Source organism: Lacerta agilis, chromosome 8, assembly GCF_009819535.1.
Source record: "Lacerta agilis isolate rLacAgi1 chromosome 8, rLacAgi1.pri, whole genome shotgun sequence".
In the NCBI taxonomy this organism is placed as follows: Eukaryota; Metazoa; Chordata; class Lepidosauria; order Squamata; family Lacertidae; genus Lacerta; species Lacerta agilis.
The window spans coordinates 81,200,931-81,225,374 of record NC_046319.1 but is presented as its reverse complement, the minus strand read 5'-3'; the positions used below and the strand labels follow the sequence as shown (position 1 = coordinate 81,225,374).

At 48.9% G+C, this 24,444-nt stretch overlaps 1 protein-coding gene across 1 annotated transcript; it reads right to left on the bottom strand.

Moving 5' to 3' along the window:
• Positions 1-1,214: 1,214 nt before the first annotated feature.
• Positions 1,215-23,665, bottom strand: ACP7 (acid phosphatase 7, tartrate resistant (putative)). Its single transcript, XM_033158590.1, has 14 exons — positions 23,584-23,665; positions 21,064-21,343; positions 18,446-18,646; positions 16,245-16,427; positions 16,034-16,059; positions 14,732-14,829; positions 13,725-13,787; positions 11,957-12,071; positions 11,735-11,848; positions 8,178-8,235; positions 6,852-6,919; positions 5,432-5,503; positions 2,681-2,818; positions 1,215-1,942 (listed from the first exon to the last, which is right to left on the bottom strand). The coding sequence occupies exons 2-14, from the start codon at positions 21,179-21,181 to the stop codon at positions 1,877-1,879; spliced, it is 1,320 nt and encodes a 439-aa protein (XP_033014481.1). The 5' UTR covers positions 21,182-21,343; positions 23,584-23,665; the 3' UTR covers positions 1,215-1,876.
• Between the last annotated feature and the right edge of the window lie 779 nt (positions 23,666-24,444).

Genomic DNA, 24,444 nt, shown 5'->3' with positions numbered 1-24,444 from the left:
AAAGAACTGTAGCATTCTGGGCTTCCCTTTTTCCAAACCTTTATTCAAGTAATTTCTTTGTCGTGGGGGGAAAACAGTATCGTCTCTGTCCTGTGCTACAGGAAAACACAATTCACAACAGATTGTTGCGTAGATGACAGCAATTCGCATGGCTCTTAAGTCTTTCCAAAGCTGGCGGCTGCACGTCATTCACAACCTGCCATTTAATAATATTAATTTCACCCGCAAATCTGCGTAGGGACAAGACTTCCTTTCACTTTGCGCTCGGTCGTGTTCTGACTAGAGATGTGAATCAAACACCTGCCTCAGGTCTTGTGCTTCCGGAGAGGAAGAGTGGTTGGCTGAGGAGCAAGCGAAGGAAAAGACTGCACTGAAGAAGAGAGAAAAATCCCAGGTTGTGGTCGCTGAAGGGGAGAAGGCAGAGACGGCAGGAAAGGCAGCAAAGCAGGATCCTGCCCACGGTAGGGCGGGTTGCATTTTTCAACTTCCAAAAATGAGGGGTGCTTAAAAAGCTGTAACGTGGCTTGGGAGCTCCTAATATATTTTGGTTTAATTGATACTATTTAGTGTTGCTTGGTAAGCAAATTGTGCGTAGAACTGCATAGCAATCATTAAAAATGATTTCAAAGTATCTACTTGCAGTTACGTTATATATTAATTTTCTATTACAGTGGACTCTCGAGTTACGTTACCTTTGGGTAACGTAACTTTCGGGTTGCGAATGTGGCAAACCTAATTTTTGGGGTACGCACGGACCCCTGGAACAAATTACATTCGTATCCAGAGGGTCCACTATATTATTATTATTATGTGGAACTCCAACGTCGTACGAGTGAGATGAACAAACATCTAGCTATAAGGGACAATGGGAGAGGATTTTCTTTCCCCGGTCATACAAAATCCTTTAAATGAATTCCTATGCCTTAAATGCCTTGTAGAAGACATGGACCCTGAGATTACCCTGAAAGTAGCTAAATACTGTGTAGCAGCCATAAAGCTCAGAGAACAAGTGGTGTTATCGCTATGGATAGGACCTTAAATGGCAATTTTTAGGCCATATTTTAATGCCCCAATTCTAATCTATATATTTTAAATGCTGCTGTATAAGTATACATACGTGTATGGTTTTTGTTGTGCAAATTTTTATGTATTATTTTTGTATTATTGATTTAGTAAGTTGGTCTGGGACCGTAAAAATAAATTCATTCATTCATTATTATTATTTTCAGGAGGTACAATTTAAATTCTTTGCTTTTCCTAAAGCAGTTTATGTGGTTCCTCATCCAACGTAGACTAACCAGGCTAAATGTTGTCCAGTCACAAAAATTATAGCAGATTTGAATTCCTCACATCCCAAAGCATAATTTTATGACCTCTCACTGAAGAGATTTGCAAAAATAAAGCTTCAAACTGTGTAATGGCATGCCCTGCTACCCACAGCTGCCTTGGTGGCCTTCCTGAGCTCAAATCCAAAAGAGAAGATGCTACTTTTCATAACAGTAGAACCTAATGGGGTGAGCCAACGAAACTGAGGGCTATCAATGACGATGATGTCTGTGCTCTGCCTTCACAGCTGAATACCAGTTGCTGGAAGCCACAGGAAGGGGAAAAGTGCTCTCGTGCTCGGAGGGAATCTTGCGGGATTCCCTCTGGGTCACCGGCTTGACCGCTGCAAGAAAAGGGTGCTGGAATAGATGGGCCGTTGGCCTGATCCCATCGCCGTGATCTTCTGATGTTCTTACTGCTTCTGGGACTAGTGGGGGAGATGGCTCTGGTGGTTTCCTCTTCTTCCTGCGTTGAAAGCTGGTTGTCACAAGGCAAAGGCCTCAGACGCCGTCTGGACCAGGAAGGGAACAGGGATGTCACCAAGGACCTGCTAGTGCCAGGCTTCTGGGCCGTGCAGTTCTTTGATCAGCCAAATCCCGTCCACGACCTTCCCACCCTGAAAAGCAAAGGGAGAGTGAGAGAGAGAGAGAGAGAGAGAGAGAGAGAGAGAGAGAGAGAGAGAGTGTGTCTTTGAAGAAGTGTGCATGCACACGAAAGCTCATACCAAGAAAAAACTTAGTTGATCTCTAAGGTGCTACTGGAAGGATTTTTTTTATTATTTCTTATTGTGTCTTTGGGGTTAGGGGCCCTCCAGGAAAAGCTGTACAACGTGGCTGCAGTTTGCACACCTGGTTCAAATATAGGGCTTTGCAGAAACATCATCATCATTACATTTATGTGCCAGCTTTTTCTTCCAAGGAGCTCAAGGAAATGCACATGGTTCTCCTCCTCCCCATTTCATCCTTACAACAACCCTGTGAGATAGGTGACTGGCTCAAGGTCACCCAATGAGCTTCGTGGCTGAGTGGGGATTCGAACCCTGGTCTCCCAGATCATAGTCCATCACTATAACCATTACGCCACACTGGCTCTCAATACGATACTGGAAACAATGCAGGGGTCGGGCACATCTGGGGGTCCCAATTAGTAAACGTTAAACATTTCTTGAACAATTTTTTTGTGTCTGGAATGGGATCAGTGGCCCCAACGTTTCTTCTCATCGGGAATCCGGCGGGTATGGATGGTTCCTGTGCGAGGCCATGGCAGGCCTGCTGCAACCCTGGACGACGTCGGAGCGCAGCTGAGCTGCACCAGTGCAAACCACTGCATTCAGCGTTGCTCTTTCGCTTCCTACCTGGTCGTCCGACACTTGTTCCAGCCAAACGTGAGTCCTGTTCATGATCTGCATGTGGGTGTAGCCATAATCCTCAATCCGCACAGCGCTCCATTCTCGTGGGTCGGGGACAAAGGGGTCATGTTGCTCTTTGCAGCCCTGGTGGGGTGAGGAAGGAAGAGGATCAAAGGTCAGAAGCTTAAGGTCTTCTTCAGGCTTTGCCGACCTGGTGCCCTCCAGATGGGAGTTGCAGTCCAAAACATTTGAAGGGCACCCAATTGGGGAGGGCTGGCCTAGCTGCACAACAGAGAACCCAGTGGTTCTCAAACATTCTCGGGCCTCCCTGATTCCATAAACTCATCCCCAGTGCCTGCTACCCTATAAATGCATTATTCAGAATAGCGGTTTGCATGCCCCACCAAGGGAGATAATAAATAACACAATGCAGATGAAGTTGATTGAATACATGGAACTCGCTGAACTGACTGCGAAACTCCGAGACCAGAGGGAGGAAGCGGTGCAAGAAGATTGGAAGAAATTCAGAGACTATATGAAAAAATGTGAAAAGATTGAAATTTAAACTGGAAATCAGCTGAACTAATGGCAACAGAATAGATTACCGGTATGTTTAGTAAAAGTAGGATATAATTGCTAGAATTGTTAAGGTGCTTAGAAATGATAGGAGTTCTTAAAGTTAGAGATAAGATGATAGATAAATAAGGTATAGATTAATTGTGAATGATGATTTAAGGTTGTTATAAAGTTACTAAAGTAAATTTGAAATGAAAGCAGCATAGAAGATGGGAGGAAGTTCGCTAAGTAAGAATTAAATAAGTATAAGGATATTTAGGATTTTTTGTTTGTTGTTGTTGTATTTTTGGTGTTTTTTAAGTTTTTGCTGTTTAGCTGTAGTGTTTGGTTTTTGTTTTTTGTATTTTGTATTTTTGTATTTTTGTATTTTGTTTTTCCCCCGTTATTTTTGAAATATAATAAATTCTTCAAAAAAAATAAAATACCACAATGCAATCCAAATCAGGAATCATTATTTGCACATTTATTCAAAATCCAGTTAAAACCAATTAGTTTAATTAACTGAATGAAATTTGATGGCCCTGATCCAGTGATACAATGTTTTCAAAGACTGGCAATGATTTACCCTTCCAGTGCCCTCTGCCACCCCCCCCTCCCTCTGCCTGGAGACCAGTGACCGGCGGGAGGAAACAACCCTCTCCCTCATAACACTAGAACTCGTGGACATCCCATGAAGCCAAATGGTGGGAGATTCAGGACAGATAAAAGGAATTACTTCTTCGTGCAATGCATAGTTAACCTGTGGAACTCCCTCCCACAAGAGGCAGGGATGGCCACCAACTGGGATGGCTTTAAAAGAGAGGGCTATCGGTGGCTAGTAGTCACAATGGCTATACTCTTGTCTCCAGTCTTGAGGCAGCAATGCTTCTGAATACCAGCGGCTGGGAACCACGGGGGGGGGGGGGAGAGAGAGAGAGAGAGAGAGAGAGAGAGAGAGAGAGAGAGAGTGCTTTTCTACTTATGTTCTGCTCACTGATTTCCCATTGAAGCATCTCGTTGGCCCCGGTGAGAACAGGATTGTCAGGAGTAGCCCAGCTACTCACGAGAAGGGAGAGAGAGGAAGCCCCAGGGAGAGCTGCTCTTCAAGGGCAGGAAGCTCACTAAGTTATAGGGAACCCAAGCCCCTTTTGCAATCGGATTCCTCCTCCTCCTCCTCATCCAGCTTATCACAGGAATTGTCTCCAGGCGAGGGAGCGGAGCAAGGGCTCCGTGACACTGCTGGAAGACCCAGCACCACCAGCCAGACGAGATCGGACAGAAGCTCACAGCTTCCGACGCAGGCACACCGCAGGGGGGCTAGAGAACCCAGGAGACATCGTTTCAGGGTGCCCAAAATCTGGTGTTGGGCGGGAAGGAGAAGGAATGTACATCCGGATTCTGATAGTGATTGAACGGTCATGTTTTTGACCAGCTCCGCTTGTAAATAGCTAGGCTTAATAAATAGCTTCAGTTTTTCAAAAGAGACTTTGTTGTTACTCATGAGCAGCACCGGGGAAGTTCCTGACAAGGATGATGCACAAGATGGACCAATGGCCTGATCCAGCAGTCTCATATTATGTTTTGTCCTAGGTGTCAGGGATTGGCATAGGAGGAGTGGTGGAGACCCACCTCCCCATCCTGACCCTTCCAGGGAGGAGGAAGAGGAAGACGGTAAAGATTTAGAACAGGGGTTGGCGGGAGGTCGCAGCTCAGAGGCAGACTAGGGGGAAAGTTGGGAAATTGTGGAAGAGCCAGAGCAACGCCTGGCTGAGACTTTATCATCAGAAAGCATGCCAGGCCCTCCGTCTCCCAGAACCTGGCGAGCCTTAAAAGTAGGAGAGCAAAGAGCTCAGAGGGCATGTAGTAGCACCTGTAGAGGAGACGATGAGAATGACGAATGGGGAAGAGACGGGTGGGGTGGGGTGGGGTGGGGAGATTCACTTGGGACAACGCCATTATCCAAGAGGCTAGATTCTACAGCCTCTCTGTAAAGATTTAAATAAAAAAGGACTGAAGGAAACGTTTCCTTGTCTTATACTTTCCTGGGCAGCCAGATGGGAGACGCTGACAGCACCCCGACACTAGGCTAGATGGGCAAAACAGTCCGATATGTGAGGAACTCTGTATATATCCAGAGGGACGGTGTAATTAGCTCACCATTTAAAATTAAGTCTGCCCACCCACCCAAAACCTCACACTTACAGCTGATCCAGTGATAATATGAACAGGGGCACAAGGGTTGGTGTAAGGGACCTCGGTGCTGCCATTGCAAACCTGAAGGAGAAAGAGAGATGAGGAGGATCATTCATTTACTGTGTTGTTGTTGTTGTTGTTAGAGTTTATATACTGAGGTCTCACGGAGGTTCACAGAAAAGATCACAACATATACAGGTGAAACTCGAAAAATTAGAATATCGTGGAAAGGTTCATTTCTTTCAGTAATTCAACTTAAAAGATGAAACTAATATATGAGATAGACACATGGCATGCAAAGCGAGATATGTCAAGCCTTTATTTGTTATAATTGTGATGATTATGGTGTACAGCTGATGAGAACCCCAAATTAACAATCTCAACTTTGGGGTTTTCATCAGCTGTATGCCATAATCATCACAATTATAACAAACAAAGGCTTGACATATCTCGCTTTGCATGTCATGAGTCTATCTCATATATTAAACTCCAGTAGCTAATGAAAACAATTGCTTACATAAATGGACTTTTCCACGATATTCTAATTTTTTGAGTTTTACCTGTATAATCAGAATAAAAACAACAAACCCCCCCCCCAGAAAAGAGCCACATTTTAAAAGGGTATAGGATCAGATCAAGCAAACTTCCCTGGGGAGAGCATTCCAGTACTTTAAATTAACTGTATTTCCTATATATCCCACCTTTTTCTCCAAGGAGCTCAAGGTGGAGGGCCTGGTCCTTCCCCCTTCCTCATTTAATCCCCACAACGAGCCTGCAAGGTAGGTTAGGCTGAGAGGCCATGACTGGGCCAAGGTAACTCTGGTCTCCCAGGTCCTACCAGCCAGTATTCCTGAACTGTCTCCCATCCAAGCACTAACCAGGCCTGACCCGGCTGCGCTTCCCAGATCAGATGAGATTGGGCTTGTTCAAGTAAGGCGAGCAGGACTCTTTAGCAGTGGTGAAATTCCTGCTGGCGAGTCTGTGGAATGAAACCAGCCCCTTCAAGGCCAGTTTCCCGAGGATAAGCAGTTCCTCGGAGCAGGGGACCCTTTTGCAAAAGGAGATCACGTGGCTCAGGATTTGCAGGCAAAACTCTGAGACAGGCACCCCCAAACTCGGCCCTCCAGATGTTTTGGGACTACAATTCCCATCATCCCTGACCACTGGTCCTGTTAGCTAGGGGTGATGGGAGTTGTAGTCCCAAAACATCTGGAGGGCAGAGTTTGGGGGTGCCTGCTCTGGGATGATGCTCGCTGCTCCCAGCCACTGAAGCAGGTGTGGCAGAGAGCCAGATTCTACCGATTCCAACCCAACAAGGTCTCCGAATCTCCCACCGCGGAAATTCTGCTGTGGGGTAAGGACTCTCCCGCCTTATCCCAGGTCTCTGCTTCTGAACAGGATGCTGCCCCTTTGCCAAGCCTGGAATCACCTTGTAGTCGTAGATCGGCCACAGCCTCTCGTAGGAGTGTTCGTGGGCCCACAGCTCCAGGTCAACCCCTGGAGGGAGGAAAAGAAGAGACTTTGCCAAGGCAGAGAACAGCATCTGGTGCCAGCCAGCCAGAGAAGCCCATGCTCCAACCTCTGCTCCCCCAAAGTCACCTGCTCCATTGTATTTATGTATTTATGTATTTATTATTAAATTATTTCAACATACAACACCATACATATTAATAATGAACTATACCACTGTCTTGACAGCATCTTAAAAAGCAAAGACATCACCTTGCCGACAAAGGTCCGTATAGTTAAAGCTATGGTTTTCCCAGTAGTAATGTACGGAAGTGAGAGCTGGACCATAAAGAAGACCGATCGCCGAAGAATTGATGCTTTTGAATTCTGGTGCTGGAGGAGACTCTTGAGAGTCCCATGGACTACAAGAAGATCAAACCTATCCATTCTCAAAGAAATCAGCCCTGAGTGCTCACTAGAAGGACAGATCCTGAAGCTGAGGCTCCAGTACTTTGGCCACCTCATGAGAAGAGAAGACTCCCTAGAAAAGACCCTGATGTTGGGAAGGATGGAGGGCACAAGGAGAAGGGGGCGACAGAGGACGAGATGGTTGGACAGGGTTCTTGAAGCTACTAACATGAGTTTGGCCAAACTGCGAGAGGCAGTGAAGGATAGGCATGCCTGGCATGCTCTGGTCCATGGGGTCACGAAGTCGGACACGACTGAACGACTGAACAACAACAACAACAACAACAACAACAATACCACCGTAGCCCAGGAGCTGGTGCTTAGGCAATACGTGCAAAATAACGTAAATTCTAATCTGCATAGAAGGTGATAAAATGTTTAAATTAATTGAAAAGTTTTTATAATGTGACGGGAGCCCTCTTGTTTTTGTACATAATAAAGCCGCGTCATTCGATCGCAAAGGAGTATTTGTGCTTCGCGGCTTGTGCCAATTTTATTTTACTGTTTGATCGTCCCAATTTTATGTTATTTTATCATTTGATTGTTCCACAAGTGCCCTTTGCCTTGCTTTGTTGCACCAGTTTGTTAGAGAAGCTCCCCTCCAAGTTTTTCCAGGGTCACGCTACCATGAGCCTGGCTGTTCGGAGAAGAGAACACTAAGCTATAAAAGTTAATATTGTCTCCCGTGAGAATATTGTCTGTGTTGCTGCTGCGAGTTCTTCGGGGCAGATTTATGCCAGGTTTGGTTTAATGTATAATAATCTCAACAGATCCGATAGCCAGAATGGAGGTGCGGGCAGGGAAGGAGGAGGACGAGATGCAGAAGGGCAAGACCTACCGTATTTGTAGAACAGGTCCTCCAAGCCGAACTGCTGTGGGTCTAAGCCTCGGCGGATCTGGGAAGTTGAGGTGGGAAAGGAGAGAGAGAGAGAGAGAGAGAGAGAGAGAGAGAGAGAACAGATTAATCCATGCCAGCCCACTACTTACTCAAGACTCCCCTGTGAAGGAAGGTTGCAGTATTTGGGACTTTTTAGTTTAGAGAAAAGGCGAGTCAGAGGCGAAACAACGAAAATTTTAAAAATTATGCATGTCATGGAGAAAGCGGATAGAGAAATGTTTCCCTCCCTCTCTCATAACAATGAAGCTGGACGCTGGGAGATTCAGGGCAGATGAAAGAAAGCCCTTCTTCACGCAGCACGTAGTGAAAACTGCTGTTATAAGAATTTTAAGGTCTCAAATATAGAATAAATATTCATAAATGCACACATATCTAAATATATGAACCACGTGTCTCAAATAGCATGGGAGAGCAATCCTGAATCCGTTTTGACTCTCCCAATGACCTCAGATATTCCTCGAGTCTGCAGGAAGTATTTACCCTCACAAAAGAATGGCCAGATTGCCCAGGTAATGCAATCAGTGACCATTATCAGGTAGACTGCCTTCTTCCTGTGAGGTATGTATGGTTTTTTTTTGGGGGGGGGGTGAGCAGGGACCCTGTTGCAACAGTTCCTTGAATAAAGATCAGGCTTACTAGCTGCTTTGCTACTCAACATACTCTGTTTGGCCTCTGTTATTTTCTCCTACCGATAGGTAACCCCCTTAAGGACTCTATACAGGCCCTGAATACCCCATAAAGGGAGCAGTTTTTCCCTATAACACTGTGGAACTCCCTTCCACAAGAGACAGCAATGGCCACCAATTACAATGGCTTTAAAAGAGGGGTAAGACAAAATGATGGAGAAAGCTTTCAATGGCTGCTACCACAATGGCTATGCTCTGTCCTCCACAATCTGAGGCAGCAACGCTTCTGAACGCCTGTTACTGGAAACACCAGGAGGGGAGAGTCGCTCTTGTGCTCACGTTCTTCTCGCCGGTTTCCCACAGGCATTGATTGGCTCCTGTGGGAACTAGATGGGCTACTGGCCTGATCCAGCAGGCTATTGCTAGGTTCTTAGGGTCTTATAAGAATGCATCCCCACCTCAATTCTGCAGAATAATAGAATCCTAGAGTTGGAAGAGACCCCAAGGGCCACCCAGTCCAACCCCCTGCCAAGCAGGAAACACCATCAAAGCATTCCTGACAGATGGCTGTCAAGCCTCTGCTTCAAGACCTCCAAAGAAGGAGACTCCACCACACTCCTTGGCAGCAAATCCCACTGTCCAACAGCTCTGTCAGGAAGTTCTTCCTAATGTTTAGGTGGAATCTTCTTTCTTGTAGTTTGAATCCTTTGCCCCGTGTCCGCTTCTCTGGAGCAGCAGAAAACAACCTTTCTCCCTCCTCTAGATGACATCGTTTTATATATTTGAACATGGCTATCATATCACCCCTTAACCTCTTCTCCAGGCTAAACATACCCAGCTCCCTAAGCCGTTCCTCACAAGGCATCGTTTCCAGGCCTTGGACCATTTTGGTTGCCCTCCTCTGGACACGTTCCAGCTTGTCAGTATCCTTCTTGAACGGTGGTGCCCAGAACTGGACACAGTATTCCAGGTGAGGTCTGACCAGAGCGGAATACAGTGGTACTATTACTTCCCTTGATCTAGATGCTATACTCCTATTGATGCAGCCCAGAATTGCATTGGCTTTTTTAGCTGCTGCATCACACTGTTGACTCATGTCAAGTTTGTGGTCTACCAAGACTCCTAGATCCTTTTCACATGTACTGCTCTCAAGCCAGGTGTCACCCATCCTGTATATGTGCCTTTCATTTTTTTTGCCCAAGTGTAGTACTTTACATTTCTCCCTGTTAAAATTCATCTTGTTTGCTTTGGCCCAGTTCTCTAATTTGTTAAGGTCATTTTGAAGTGTGATCCACAGGATGTGGTACTGAGTGGAGAACCCAGCTTCCCAAAAAATCTCAGCTCTCTTTTTAATAAGCCAAAAAGCAAATTTCGAGCCCTTACAGTGGCAAAGATATGCTTGAGAGTGTGGGGAGTCAGGGACTAATGCCTAGTAAAATGTGAGGAGCTGGAGGGGCTTCCTTCCTTCCGCAGCTTCCTGCCTTTTCCTACTATCTGGGTCAAATGGAATTAGTTGTGCCAAGCATGAAATGCCCTTTTTCTACACTGTATGCTATGTGAATCGGTACAGCCTATGGGATATGGCATAAACACCCCTGTTTGAGGAGGAAATTGACAAGCCAGAAGGTTTGCAGAGGAGAGCGACCAAGATGATCAAGTTACATGTAGGCAGCAGTGTTGGTCTGCCGTAGTCGAAACAAAATAAAAAATAAAAAAAATTCCTTCCAGTAGCACCTTAAAAACCAACTAAGTTTGTTCTTGGTATGAGCTTTCGTGTGCATGCACACTTCTGTTTCAAGATGATCAAGGGTCTGGAAACCAAACCAGGAATCGTTGAAGGAGCTGGGTATGTTTAGCCTGGGAAACGGGAGACTGAGAAGAGATACGAGAGCCCTCTTCAAATATCAGAAGGGCTGTCACGAAGAAGAGGGAGTCAGCTTGTTTTCTGCTGCTCCAGAGGGTAGGACTCAAACCAACGGATTCAAATGACAAGCAAGAAGATTTGCATTAAACATTAGGAAGAACTTCCTGGCGGTAAGAGCCGTTAGGGACTCCCTCAAAAGGTGGAAAGGAGCAGGGGCGGAGCAAGGGGGCGGTGTGGAAAGGACCAGGGGTGGAGCAAAGGGGGAGAGTGTCACCTGGGGGGGGGTGACACTCGGCACGCCCCCCATGACTCCCAAGCCTACAGCAAGAGACGGCCATGACGGCCCACCCGGGCTGCTGGCAAAGCTCTCCCAGTGAGAGAGCCAGTGTGGTGTAGTGGTTAAGAGCGGTAGACTCGTAATCTGGGGAACCGGGTTCGCTTCCCCGCCCCGCTCCTCCACATGCAGCTGCTGGGTGACCTTGGGCTAGTCACACTTCTCTGAAGTCTCTCAGCCCCACTCACTTCACAGAGGAAGGGGAAGGAGAATGTTAGCCGCTTTGAGACTCCTGAAGGGGAGTGAAAAGCGGGATATCAAATCCAAACTCTTCTTCTTCTTCTTCTCCCCCTTTCCCCAGGGGCAACGGTGCCTCCCAAGCCGCCCAGTAAAAAGCCTCGCTCCGCGGCTTGCTCATGGTTTGCCAGCGCCGCCGCCAGCAACCCGCTACATAGCGCGCATGCGCGGCGATGCTACATAGTGACGCATGCATCATACGTAGCGACGCTGCGCATGTGCGCTATGTAGCGGCGCCCCGCCCCCTGGGTGCACGTCGTGTTTGCCACTCCAGGTGCCCGAGCGGCTTCCTACGCCTCTGGAAAGGACTCTCCTTGGTTGGAGAGAGATAGCAGAAGTTGCGCAGCCATCTGCCAGGGGTTCCTGCATTGCCTGTGGTTGGACTAGATGACCCTTGGTGTCCATTTTACTTCTATGATTCCTTTCTCTCACTTACAATGCTCTCGTACAGCGTACAGTCATCCTGGTCGTTGTTGGAGCAGTACATGGGCCTGTGCCCCATGGTAATGATCCAGGGGCGTTCCTTGCGCCGTTCGGGCTGGTTCGCCACCTGCCGGAGAGGGAAAGATAGCCGTCAGCAGTGATTGGGTGACGCCACCCCTCTGAGGCGCAAGCTGCCACTTCCCCCCCCCCAAAAAAACAGGGGTCTGCTCCTCACCTGCAGGTCCTTCTCCAGCCACTGAAATTGCTCTGCCACGAGCTGCTGTCCATATTTCAAGAAGAAGTAGACCTCGGTAGAGAAGGAAATGATGTGGGCAGGTCCAATGTTCCAGCTGAGGGGGAAAGATGAGCAGTCAGGGGACCCCAGGGGAAGAGCAACAAGCCTCACTCTGTAAGGTGCGGTCGCCAAGACCACATAACACTTGTCCTGAAAGACCTACATTGGCTCCCAGGACGTTTCTGAGCACAATTCAAAGTGTCGCTGCTGACCCTGAAAGCCCTAAACGGCCTCGGTCCTGTATACCTGAAAGAGCGTCTCCACCCCCATCGTTCAGCCCAGACACTGAAGTCCAGCTCCGAGGGCCTTCTGGCGGTTCCCTCCCTGAGAGAAGTGAGGTTACAGGGAACCAGGCACAGGGCCTTCTCAGTGGTGGCGCCCGCCCTGTGGAGCGCCCTCCCGTCAGATGTCAAGGAAATAAGCAACTATCTGGCGTTTAGAAGACATCTGAAGGAAGCCCTGCTTTGGGAAGTTTTTAATGTTTGATGTTTTATTGTTTTTAATATTCTGTTGGGAGCTGCCCCAAGTGGTTAGGGTATAAATGGTTAGTGGTTAGGGAAGGAGTCTCCTTCTTTGGAGGTCTTTAAGCGGAGGCTTGACAGCCATCTGTCAGGAATGCTTGGATGGTGTTTCCTGTTTGGCAGGGGGTTGGACTGGATGGCCCTTGGGGTCTCTTTCAACTCTAGGATTCTATGATTCTAAATAAATTAATATTATTATTATTATTAGGAGTGTCACACGTCAAGATGGCAAGGCCCAGCCCTAGAATGCAGCAGGCTGGGCTGCTCACAGCTCCCTCTCCTCTATGCTCCTGTGCACCCAGCTTGGCTTCTGTTAAAACCGGCCAATTGCTCCGGGGAGATGCTCCAAATTCTTTCAACCGATTTACCCAGCATCAAGTCACTGACCCGAAGGAACGGATCCAAGTTACAAAAAGGGAGATTCCGTCTAAACACCAGAAAAAACTTTCTGACAGTAAGAGCTGTTTGACAGGGGAACGGGCTCCCTCGGAAGCTGCTGGACTCTCCCTTTCCATGGAGGTTTTTAAGCAGAGGTTGAATGACCCTCTGTCATGGATGCTTGCGTTGAGATTCCTGCATTGCAGGGGGCTGGACTGGGGGATGCCGGGGGTCCCCTCCTACAATTCCAGGATTGAGAAGCTGTGTGGTTCTCAAACGTTTTTGGATCACGGCTGCTGCGTTCCACAAACCCATCCCCAGTGCCCTCTATGAAAAGCACTGTTCAGAATAGACCTTTGCAAGACCCTCTAAGGAAGATAATGACACAATAAAATTCAAGCCAGGAACAATTAATTGCCTGTTTATTCAAAATCCAACTATTTAGTTTAATTAATTCACCCGAATGGGTGAACTTGGTCCCGTGATACCAGCTTTTCAAAGTCTGAGAGCCGTTTATACGTTCAGCAAACCGCCCGCCCGCCCCCGCCTCTCTTAGGGCCCCCTGGGGAATACCCCCCTCTTCTGCAGAGGCCGCTGCCACTCACTTTGTGAACCCCTGAGCTCTCAAGGTAATTGTGGTGGCTTCTGCAACAGGCCCTTTTTCAGGAAGCTTGCATTTCACACAAATCAGCACAAATGCACACGTTACCCGGATGGCTCTAGCGAGACACCATCTCTTCAGCATTTTGCAAGACGGCCACAAACGAGCAGGAAATCCGGCCGCTCTGCCCCGGCTAAACGACACTCACCTGTACCAGAGGCTCTCCGTGCCACCGGGCATGTTGAAGCGGAAGCGGTAGTTGGAGAAGTTGCTGAAAGAGGAAGCGAGGGAGAATGTCACAGGGGAAGAGGGACCTCTCAGCCCCTGCTCTTCATTTTGAAGTTTACATGCAATAGTAATAAATATATTATTTTTACCCTGCCCATCTGTCAGCATATAACTCGTGTGCTCAGGGATCTGTGCTGGCTGCCGATTTGATACTGGACCAAGTTCAGGATGTTGCTATTTGTACAACTTGGCACCATTTTACCTGTGAGATCGCTTTGAATGGTGGAATTGGCACCATTACTGGTGCCACATAATAGTGGCATTTGTCTGCCTTGGAAGACAGTGGAGGAGTGCATCTTTGGGGGTGAGGTCACACTGTTGGGACAGTTGCAGCTGAGACCGATATGGGAGAGACATGTTTTGCTGCAGCCGGGGCAGATGAAGGCGTCTGGTTGTGCTGCTGCAGATGCACCACGGCGTTCCTTCTCTCTGCCCTCCTCCCAGCGGTCATTCCTCCTCTGGTCACTGCTGTTGGATTCACAACCTGACCGTCCGTCTCCAGGCACTGCGGTCGTCTGCAAGGGATTCCCATACGGCGGGACTGACGTTGCCAGCCTTCGTGTCACGTTGGCAGACATCTTTGTAGCTCAAAGTTGGTCTGATGCCGGACGTCAACTCCCCGCAGAGCACACCCTTGGGGATCCTGCCATCTTGGATTCTGTGGACATGGCCAAGCCAGCGTAGACGTCACTGAGGCAGGAGTGCAAACATGCTTGCTGGGAATGTGGGCTTGGGGGAGCACATCTTTGTTTGAGACTCTTGTCCTGCCATGGGATGCCCAAAATCTTCCTGACGCACCTGTTCCACACTTGTAAGAACTCAATCTTTGAAACGCCCTACCTACTGACATCCGGGATGTGCCTTCAATGTACCCTTTTCAGCGCCTGCTAAAACCAGTTTGTTCTCAGTTAGCCGGTTGCTACTCACTATTTTTCTTCGTGATTCCCTGGGCAAGTCATGTACGGCACCAAGGCGGCCACAGGCTCAATCTTCCTCATGAAGGCGTCTCCGACGTTGGCATTGTCCTGCAAGACAGGAAAAAGGAAGCTTGGGGCGAGAGGAAGGGTCTGGCTCCCCAAAGCACAGGCAGAGCCACCCACAAGGATTCTACAGCAACGCTCCACACCCCTGTATGTTTCCATGTGGTTTCCGGCGTGTTACAACAGTCCAGTCTAGACGGAACCGAGGTCTGATGTTGACACGCCAGCAGCGTAAGCCTCGTCATGCAAAACAGGGAAGCCAAATGCAAGCTGAAAGAACTTGTGCAAATCTGCTTCATGTGGAGTTGCCTTGGCAGAGGATTTTGACTTCTCATAAGCTCAGAGGAGCACACAGACTTCTCTGTTGGCATCAGCCAGGCTGATGTGGTTACTCCACACTGGCGCCGGCACGAGGGCAGCTGAGGGCAGCCATTCCAGCAGTGAGAAGCAGGACTCGCTCTATCAGCTCTGTGGAGGCAGGCCAGCTCTGCCATTATACAACAACTGCTTAAGAATCGATGGCAGGGTTTTGTTTTTTCCTCCCCATCCCTTTCCCCTTTCATGTCATATTATTGCGATTACTTTTATTATTATTGTGAGCCTGTGGGTAGGGACTGTCTTGCTTTGGTTGTCTGTAAAGCCAAAGAAGGCTGATCGCCAAAGAATTGATGCTTTTGAATTATGGTGCTGGAGGAGACTCTTGAGAGTCCCATGGACTGCAAGAAGATCAAACCTATCCATTCTCAAAGAAATCAGCCCTGAGTGCTCACTAGAAGGACAGATCCTGAAGTTGAGGCTCCAGTACTTTGGCCACCTCATGAGAAGAGAAGACTCCCTAGAAAAGACCCTGATGTTGGGAAAGATGGAGGGCACAAGGAGAAGGGGACGACAGAGGATGAGATGGTTGGACAGTGTTCTCGAAGCTACTAACATGAGTTTGGCCAAACTGCGAGAGGCAGTGGAGGATAGGCGTGCCTGGCGTGCTCTGGTCCATGGGGTCACGAAGAGTCGGACACGACTGAACGACTGAACAACAACAACAACAACAAAAGCCGCGCTGGGAGCCTTTTTGACCAGGATTCAACTGCTCTAAGTAAATAACACAAATAACCATTTTAAAGCCACCCATTTCCAATCCGGAAGGTAGCAAGTCCTCTTTAGCTGTGGTTCCTGCATTGCAAGGGGGGAGGGGGTGAACTAGATGGCCCTTTGGACCCCCCCCCCAACTCTACAGTTATGGAGTTCTTACCGTGTCCAAGTCGTAGGCGAAATCTCCTGTGGAGGGAAACCAGATTGGAATCAAATAGGGTAAGGGCTGTTCACAGGGGACTTTTTTATTTTTAAGAAGTACAAATGGTGGTCCTCTCCTCCAAATCAGGAAGGGGGTCTTAGGGAGAGCTGGTTTCGCATCCCCCCCAGGATAAATCCTCAAGACGGGACTAGTCCCTCTCCGATCGTACCTACGTGCAGCACCACATCAAACAAGCCCATCTCGGCCTCCCGCTGCAGTCGAGGCAAGGACTGTGGGTTCTCCAGGCCCATGTCCCCAAAGATGGCAAAGCGGGGGCTCCAGTCGGTGCCGTTCAGCAAGGCCCGGAAACCGTAGGACCTGCTCCAGCCCTGTTCACTTCCACAGCGGTAGGCTGCAAAAGAGGACAGGAGAGATCGGCTCGGAAACTCCCAGGGGTGGTTATATAGGCTGAACTTTATTTCCTGCCCCCAAACCAAATGTGCTCGAGCTGATGTGGGAGACATCAGCACTCCCTTCTCACCCTGCTTGCAAGCAACCCGAGTTGACCTTGGGCACCCTTCGCCAACCTAGTGCCCTGGGTTGATGTGGGTCTTGGTCCAGAACATCTGGAGGGCACCGGGTTGACAAAGGCTGGCCCAGGATATCTCCGTATCCAGTGCAGGGCATCCAGATGGCTCTCACCTTCTAGGCAGTTTCCAAACACTTTTCAGGCCTCCGCCCCCTCGGTCCCACAAACTCACCCCCGGCGGCCCCTACCCTGTTGTTGTTGGCGTCCGTCTGTCTGCAGAGACAATGGAGTGTGTCTCTGGGGGTGAAGTCAAACTGCTGCATTACCAGCACCAAAGTGACCAAGGCAGTGTGTCTGGAGGTCCTGGGCTGCCCAGACAACAAGACCCAGCTCTCAGCCTCACTGATGTGGTCCAAAGGAAAGCAGAACAAGAGATCCGGCAATAACTTGACTGCAGGAATTGCCGGAAGGAGGCGTACAAGGCACCATCCAACGGTCTTAGGGACGCCACTCCGGATTCGTGTAAGGTTTGCTCCTTAGCAGGGCTTTTTTTCAGCCAGAACTCACCATAGAATCCTAGAGTTGGAAGAGACCCCAAGGGACATCCAGTCCAACCCCCTGCCAAGCAGGAAACACCATCAAAGCATTCCTGACAGATGGCTGTCCAGCCTCCGCTTAAAGACCTCCAAAGAAGGAGACTCCACCACACTCCTTGGCAGCAAATCCCACTGTCGGACAGCTCTCACTGTCAGGAAGTTCTTCCTAATGTTTAGGTGGAATCTTCTTTCTTGAAGTTTGAATCCATTGCCCCGTGTCTGCTTCTCTGGAGCAGCAGAAAACAACCTTTCTCCCTCCTCTATATGACATCCTTTGATATATTTGAACATGGCTATCATATCACCCCTTAACCTTCTCTTCTCCAGGCTAAACATACCCAGCTCCCTAAGCCGTTCCTCATAAGGCATCGTTTCCAGGCCTTGGACCATTTTGGTTGCCCTCCTCTGGACACGTTCCAGCTTGTCAGTAAACCAGAACTCAGTTCCAGCACATTTCAGGTGGATGCCATTGCCGTTCTTTTTATTCTTGAAAAACAGCACTACTCTTTAACCTTTTCTTCTCCCGAAGATGTTCCACAAAGCAACAGAGACTTAGGATCCTTCTCCTAGATGGGCTGCCTTAATAGAGGACTGCCCTTTCCAAAGAAAGTCACACGGTCACCCTAAGCTAGAGAAGGTCCGTGTCCACTTTTCCCTTATTCATTCACAACCACCCTGTGAGGCAGGTGAGGCATAAAGTCAGGGCCGTCTTAAGTATATCAGGCGCCCTGGCGCGAAGATCCCTCCAGTGCCCCTCGCGCTCCGCCAGGCAGGGCCAGGCGCAGCGGGCAGCCGGAGGGTGCAGCGTGGTGGGCGGAGATGCCAAACTCACGCTCCGCCGGGCAGGGCCAGGCTGTGGATGCAGGGAGGCCATCGGCAAGCCTCCCGTTGGCTCGCCAACGGCCTCCCAGCATCCGCAGCCCAAGAAGAGGTGGGCGAGGGCGGCGCTGCTGGCGGGGCTGGAGGGCAGAGGCGCCCTCCAGGCCATGCCACTCTGTGCCTTGCGCCAGTAGCCTTAATGGCTAAGACGCCTCTGCATAAAGTCACCCACGGAGCTTTGTCACAAAGCAGAGATTTGAACTCAGATCTCCTTTTCCTACTGCTCCACTGCACTGACCTTCTCTCGCAATAACAGACCACCGAGGCCTAATCCCTGCCTCCGCCGTGGCTCTTTCTGGGATCTCAGCCTGATTGCTAGAGACTTCTGCAGCTCAGTCAACAAAGAGGTGGCCAGGGTCAAGGCTCAGCGGGTCTCTCTCTCTGGCGGACCTCGCCAAACAGCTCCAGAACGCCGGCATGCCTTACCATAGCGCTGTCCTGGCACAAGACCCTGGAGGGTGACCCTGTGGATGAACATGGTGTGCCTGAGCTTCCCGCCATCCACGAACCGCTTGGCGTCGCCTCTGGCCGAGCGAGTGAAGGCCTCTCCCGGATCGGGGCCAAACTCCACGATGGATTCTGCCGGGCCAAAAGTGGTCCAGGTGACCATCATGGTGGTGGGGTCTCCTGCGGGGAAGGGAAGAAGAAGAAGAAGAAGAGTTTGGATTTGATATCCCGCTTTATCACTACCCGAAGGAGTCTCAAAAGTGGCTAACATTCTCCTTTTCCCTTCCTCCCCTACAACAAACACTCTGTGAGGTGAGTGGGGCTGAGAGACTTCAGAGAAGTGTGACTAGCCCAAGGTCACCCACCAGCTGCATGTGGAGGAGTGGGGAAGCGAACCTGGTTCACCAGATTACGAGTCCACCGCTCTTAACCACTACACCACACTGGCTCTCAAGGGACAGGCAGCTGTGTTAAGAACATCAGAACTAGATGCCTTTTCCAAAGAAGGAAACAGGATCTGAGCACAAGAACCCTCCCCGCTCCCAGTGCTTCCAGCAACAGGATCACCGCAGCCAGTGAAGGCAGAGCATAACTATCATGACTAAGAGCCATCGAAAACCCTCTCCTCTATGATAAGCTACAGCACAGGGAGTTATGAAGGCGCCTGACGCAGACCCCATCCACTCCAGCCCTGAATTACCTTGTGTGTAAATATCCTTGAGATGGTGGTTGAGGTGATTAATAAATCAAAAGTTGCTATTATTATTATCTGAAGAAGTGTGCATGTACACGAAAGCTCATGCCAATAACAAACTTAGTTGGTCTCTAAGGTGCTACTGGAAGGAATTTTTTTATTTTTTTATTTTTTATTTTGTTTCAACTACGGCAGACCAACACGGCTACATACCTGTAACTATTATTTATTTATTTATTTATTTTTATTTTTATTATTCTAGGTAAAGGTAAAGGGACCATTAGGTCCAGTCGTGTCCGACTCTGGGGTTGCGGCGCTCATCTCGCTTTACTGGCCGAGGGAGCCGGCGTACAGCTTCCGGGTCATGTGGCCAGCAGGACTAAGCCGCTTCTGGCGAACCAGAGCTGCGCACGGAAATGCCGTTTACCTTCCCGCCGGAGCGGTACCTATTTATCTACTTGTACTTTTGGCGTGCTTTCGAACTGCTAGATTGGCAGGAGCTGGGACTGAGCAACGGGAGCTCACCCCGTCATGGGGATTCGAACCGCCGACCTTCTGATCGGCAAGCCCTAGGCTCTGTGGTTTAACCCACAGCGCCACCCGCGTCCCCTATTATTATTCTACCTTTATCCAAAGATCCCAGGGCAGTGTACAACACTAAGAACATAATTTATGGAGCTTAGTAATAAAAACGCAATACACAGCATAATAATAAAACAACCATAATAATTGTTAAGCCGCCGAGAGTCAGGAATGGCTGCTGGCATTGCAAACCACTGTCAGAGCTGTCTCGCAGATGCAGATGCAGACCCAGGGAGGTTCAGCTACTGCCTTCATTGTATACCTTTAACTGCCAGGTAAAAAAGTTCCTCTCCAACCAGGCCATGGGCTGATTGACATCCTATAACCTGTTAAATGTTAGTTGTAGGAGGGAGGTTATTGGTTTGGTTTGTATTGATTAGAGAACTGGGCCAAAGCAAACAAGATGAATTTTAACAGGGAGAAATGTAAAGTACTACACTTGGGCAAAAGAAAATGAAAGGCACAACTACAGGATGGGTGACACCCGGCTTGAGAGCAGTACATGTGAAAAGGATGCAGGAGTCTTGGTAGACCATAAACTTGACATGAGTCAACAGTGTGATGCAGCAGCTAAAAAAGCCAATGCAATTCTGCGCTGCATCAATAGGAGTATAGCGTCTAGATCAAGGGAAGTAATAGTACCACTGTATTCCGCTCGTCAGACCTCACCTGGAATACTGTGTCCAGTTCTGGGCACCACAGTTCAAGAAGGATACTGACAAGCTGGAACGTGTCCAGAGGAGGGCAACCAAAATGGTCCAAGGCCTGGAAACGATGCCTTATGAGGAACGGCTTAGGGAGCTGGGTATGTTTAGCCTGGAGAAGAGAAGGTTAAGGGCTCTTCCAACTCTATGAATGATTCTATTATTCTTCTCGTTCTTGTTTTTATTATGCATTTTGTGTTTTTATCTTGTATTTTTAAGCTGTCAACTGTCCTGAGATCTATGGATGAAAGGCCATACGAAGAAGAAGAAGAAAAAGAAGGAGAAGGAGAAGGAGAAGGAGAAGGAGAAGGAGAAGGAGAAGGAGGAGACCTAGCTTATTTTAGGTCTATTTTAGCTTGATCTCTAAGGTGCTACTGGAAGGATTTTTTGATTGTTTTGATTTTATATTTTGTTTTGACTATGGCAGACCGACACGGCTACCTACCTGTAACTAGCTTATTTTATGTCTGCAAGTTCTTTTAAATTGTTTATAATATTGTTTTTAATGCTGTGACCTGTCCTGGGACGTTGGGTAATAAATACATTAATCACCTCCATCATCATCAAACAGGTAGAGACTGAAGACATGCAAAGCCCCCGTTAGCCGTAAAACTCACCTGGATAGGACAGGTGCACCTGCTCAGGCTGGGTGTAGCTGAACCCTTCGCACTGCAGGTGAGGGAGCCACAGGCAGAGGAAGCCAACCAGCCTCCCCAGTCGACTCATGCTGCACATTCCCCACCAAGATCTCCTCTCCGCTGAAAACCTTCAGAAGCGAACTGAGACCAGCTGCAAACCCTGGCAGGGTCACTGCAAGCCGGTCTGCTAAGTCACGGGGCTATTATAATGTCCTCCGTCGCAAACAGCTGATGCTGCTTTGCACTCAGGAACCCAAGGCTGGGGAAGGAAGAAGTCCAGGGTTACTGAAGGGCAGCCGAAGCCAGCGAACAACAAGAACCAGACGAGCCGCAAAGACAAAACGCAGGGGCCCAGCAGCAGTGGGTGAGACGCTTTATGGTAGCTTTACTGTCTGTGGAATCTCATGGCTCAACGAGTCAGTGCGCCTGGCTGTTCACCAGAAGGCTGCTGGTTCGAATTCACGCAGGGACAGCTGCAGGCAAGATCCCTGCACTGCAGGGGGTTGGGCTGGATGATCCTAGGGGGTCCCTTCCAACTTTACGATTCTATGAAATCGGCCTGCCCAACCCAAACAGAAAACCATTTGAAGGCTCTCTGAGTGAGGCGCTGCTGCAGCCTGCCGTGGAATTAATTCTCCCGTGGCATCTCAGCCACAGGTATAATGTGAAGCGGTACTCCTGAGGCAGGAACGCAACAGAAATGCCCAGCTTGAGAGGAGGGTGCCCATTATGTCTCTGTATGTATCAGGGATCCAAGACGATCGGTCAGTGCACACCGAAACACTGACTCATAAAGATAGCACAGGGTGGGGTTTTCGGTTATTAAGGGAGAGTCCAAATTTAAATCAGGGGAAAAATATTTCTTGGCTATGCAACATTTGGGAAAAGCCAATCTACGCTGAGGGTGCCATTAAAGTGATTGCAGCACCTATAAAATGTTTACCAGCCAGATAATGACTGGGAGGAGACCAGGTGACCCACTTCCTGTAAGTCAGATCACAGAATGCCTTCCTGGTTTCTCCTTATTATCTCTCCAGTTGTGGAATTTTTAAAATTATTATTTAAGCTCTTTGGGGCAGGGACCTCTTCTAAGAGTCACGTGTTCTCTGAAAGGCTAAGTTAAAGCTAATGTTGGTCCCTGGTTCTAGTTTGTGAACATTTTATTTGTTTTATATACAGAGAATTAAACTATAAAATTACCAATAAAAACAATTTAAAACAACTAATTTGACATTTAAAAATAAAATAAAATAAAACCCACAAGAAACTAAAACCAGATTAAAACACACGCTACGTATCTCACCTGAACAAAAATGTTTTTAGCAGGTGATAAATAGGCAAGGAGTTCCACTAGTAGGAAATCCACTAGTAGATGGATTTCTCACAAATGTGGAACAGGTATGATGATGTGTCTAAACCCCAAATTAATTGCCCTCCCCGCATCTTATCCTCTTATTGGATGCAGATTTGAAGGAACAGACTGAGTAAGGAATCCAAGTTTACTTATCCCTGCACCCCAAAATAGGAAACACACACACACACACACAATTAGGAGACTGCCACTTTTCAAGGACAGCTTTCTCTCTGGTCAAAAGCTCAAAATGCAAGGTGCAATACACTGACTAAGGAATAAGGAACTGGGGATTTACACCCTCAAAAAGAGGATATGAGCCACCCCAGATAATATCCCCAGACCCCAATTAGATGTCCTGGCATTGTTCTGGCCCCAGTTACACTTTTGGGTGAAAGACACACTCCAGTTCACTGCCTTCATCCCGCTACAATGAAGAAACTGGGGTGTGTGCACCCTAAAATAGACTTGGGCCATTGTGTATCATACATTAGCACAGGCATGTGCAACAGGTAGATCGTGATCTACCGGTAGATCACTGGACATCTGCGGTAGATCACTGGCTCCCCCCAAAGAAGCTGAACAACTGTGGCTCTCCTAAAAAAAGCTCAACATTTTACCTCCTCCCTGAAAAAACTCAACAACTTTGACCCGAACCCCCCCAAAATGGGCCTTTGACCTGAACCCCCCAGCTTGCCAACCCAACAAACACACACACCATGAGACGCCCTGGCATCTTTGGGCAAAACGCAGGATATACCAAATCAGATCACTGGACCATTTGGACCAGGCGTGTCTACAGCGGCCTTCCCCAACCTGGTGCCCCCTGGACGTTTTAGCCTACAACTCCCATCCGCCCCAAACTGAGGAAGGCTGCTCTACACTGACTGGCAGCAGCACTCCAGCGTCTCAGATGGAAGGCGACCCCATACCAAAGCCCACAGTATCCCGGGGTTAGCGAGCTAAATCTGGAAGCATATACGGAGCAGAAGACATGGGATGCCCCCCTCCCCACCTTCCCCAGACAGCCTTGAGCCCCGGCACCTCTCCTTTCTGGAAATCAAGCCCTGGCTAGCAGCTAGGAAGCCGCAAATCCGGACGTGGTGGCGCTCCTGAGCGTGTGCAGAGCGCCTCCTCCCAGCACTGACCTGTGTCCGGGAGCTCGCCCGACGCCTCTGCGCGCTGGAGGAGAGCAAAGAGGAGCAGCAGGTCCCGTCGATCGCGAGGAAGTCCGGGGCTGATCTCCTCCTGCGCTCTGGACTAGGAAAAGATCCTCCCACCCCTAAAGGGATCGCGTCGCTCAGCGCCTCCGTCCGCGCACCGGATTTCCTGGTTCTTTTCGCAGCCTTTGGCGCCGGCTTCTCGCTCTCCATTGAGGGGTAGCCGAGAGCCAGAGGATCAGAGGAGTTGGAAGGGATCTCCGAGCATCATCTAGTCCAACTCCTAAGAGACTGGGATCTACTCCCAGTATAAAAAAACTGGCATTGATCATCTACCCATTGTCATTGGAGAGAGGGGGAGCATGCGTGGGGTGGGTCGATTGCCCAGAGTTGTTGAACTTTTTGGGGGGTAGGATTGCCCAGAGTTCTTCAGCTTTTATTTGTGTTAACTTTTGGTAAACTTTATTTAATCCCACAATTGATAAGGGTCCCGTGATCTACCAGGATCAGCCAGGGATCTACCAGTAGATCGTGATCTACTGGTTGGACATGCCTGATCTAGTCCAACCCCCTGCGATGCAGGAGGAGGAGGAGGAGCACGGCTGGCCCGGCCCGCGAGTGCCTGCGGTTTGGCAGCACCGGACCCCGTCTCCCTCCCCTCCCCAAAAATGGACGATGGCAGCAGCTGCGGTCGCTGGGTCTTGCTTTGCTTCTTTTGTGGGGAGGGGGGGAACAGATGAAAGAAAGGGCTTCTTCTTTGCGCAGCGCCCGGGAAATCCCGGACATGTCCTCTTTTGGGGGGCTAGCAGGCCCATCCGCGGTGCCGGATTTACTTATAAGCTAAACAAG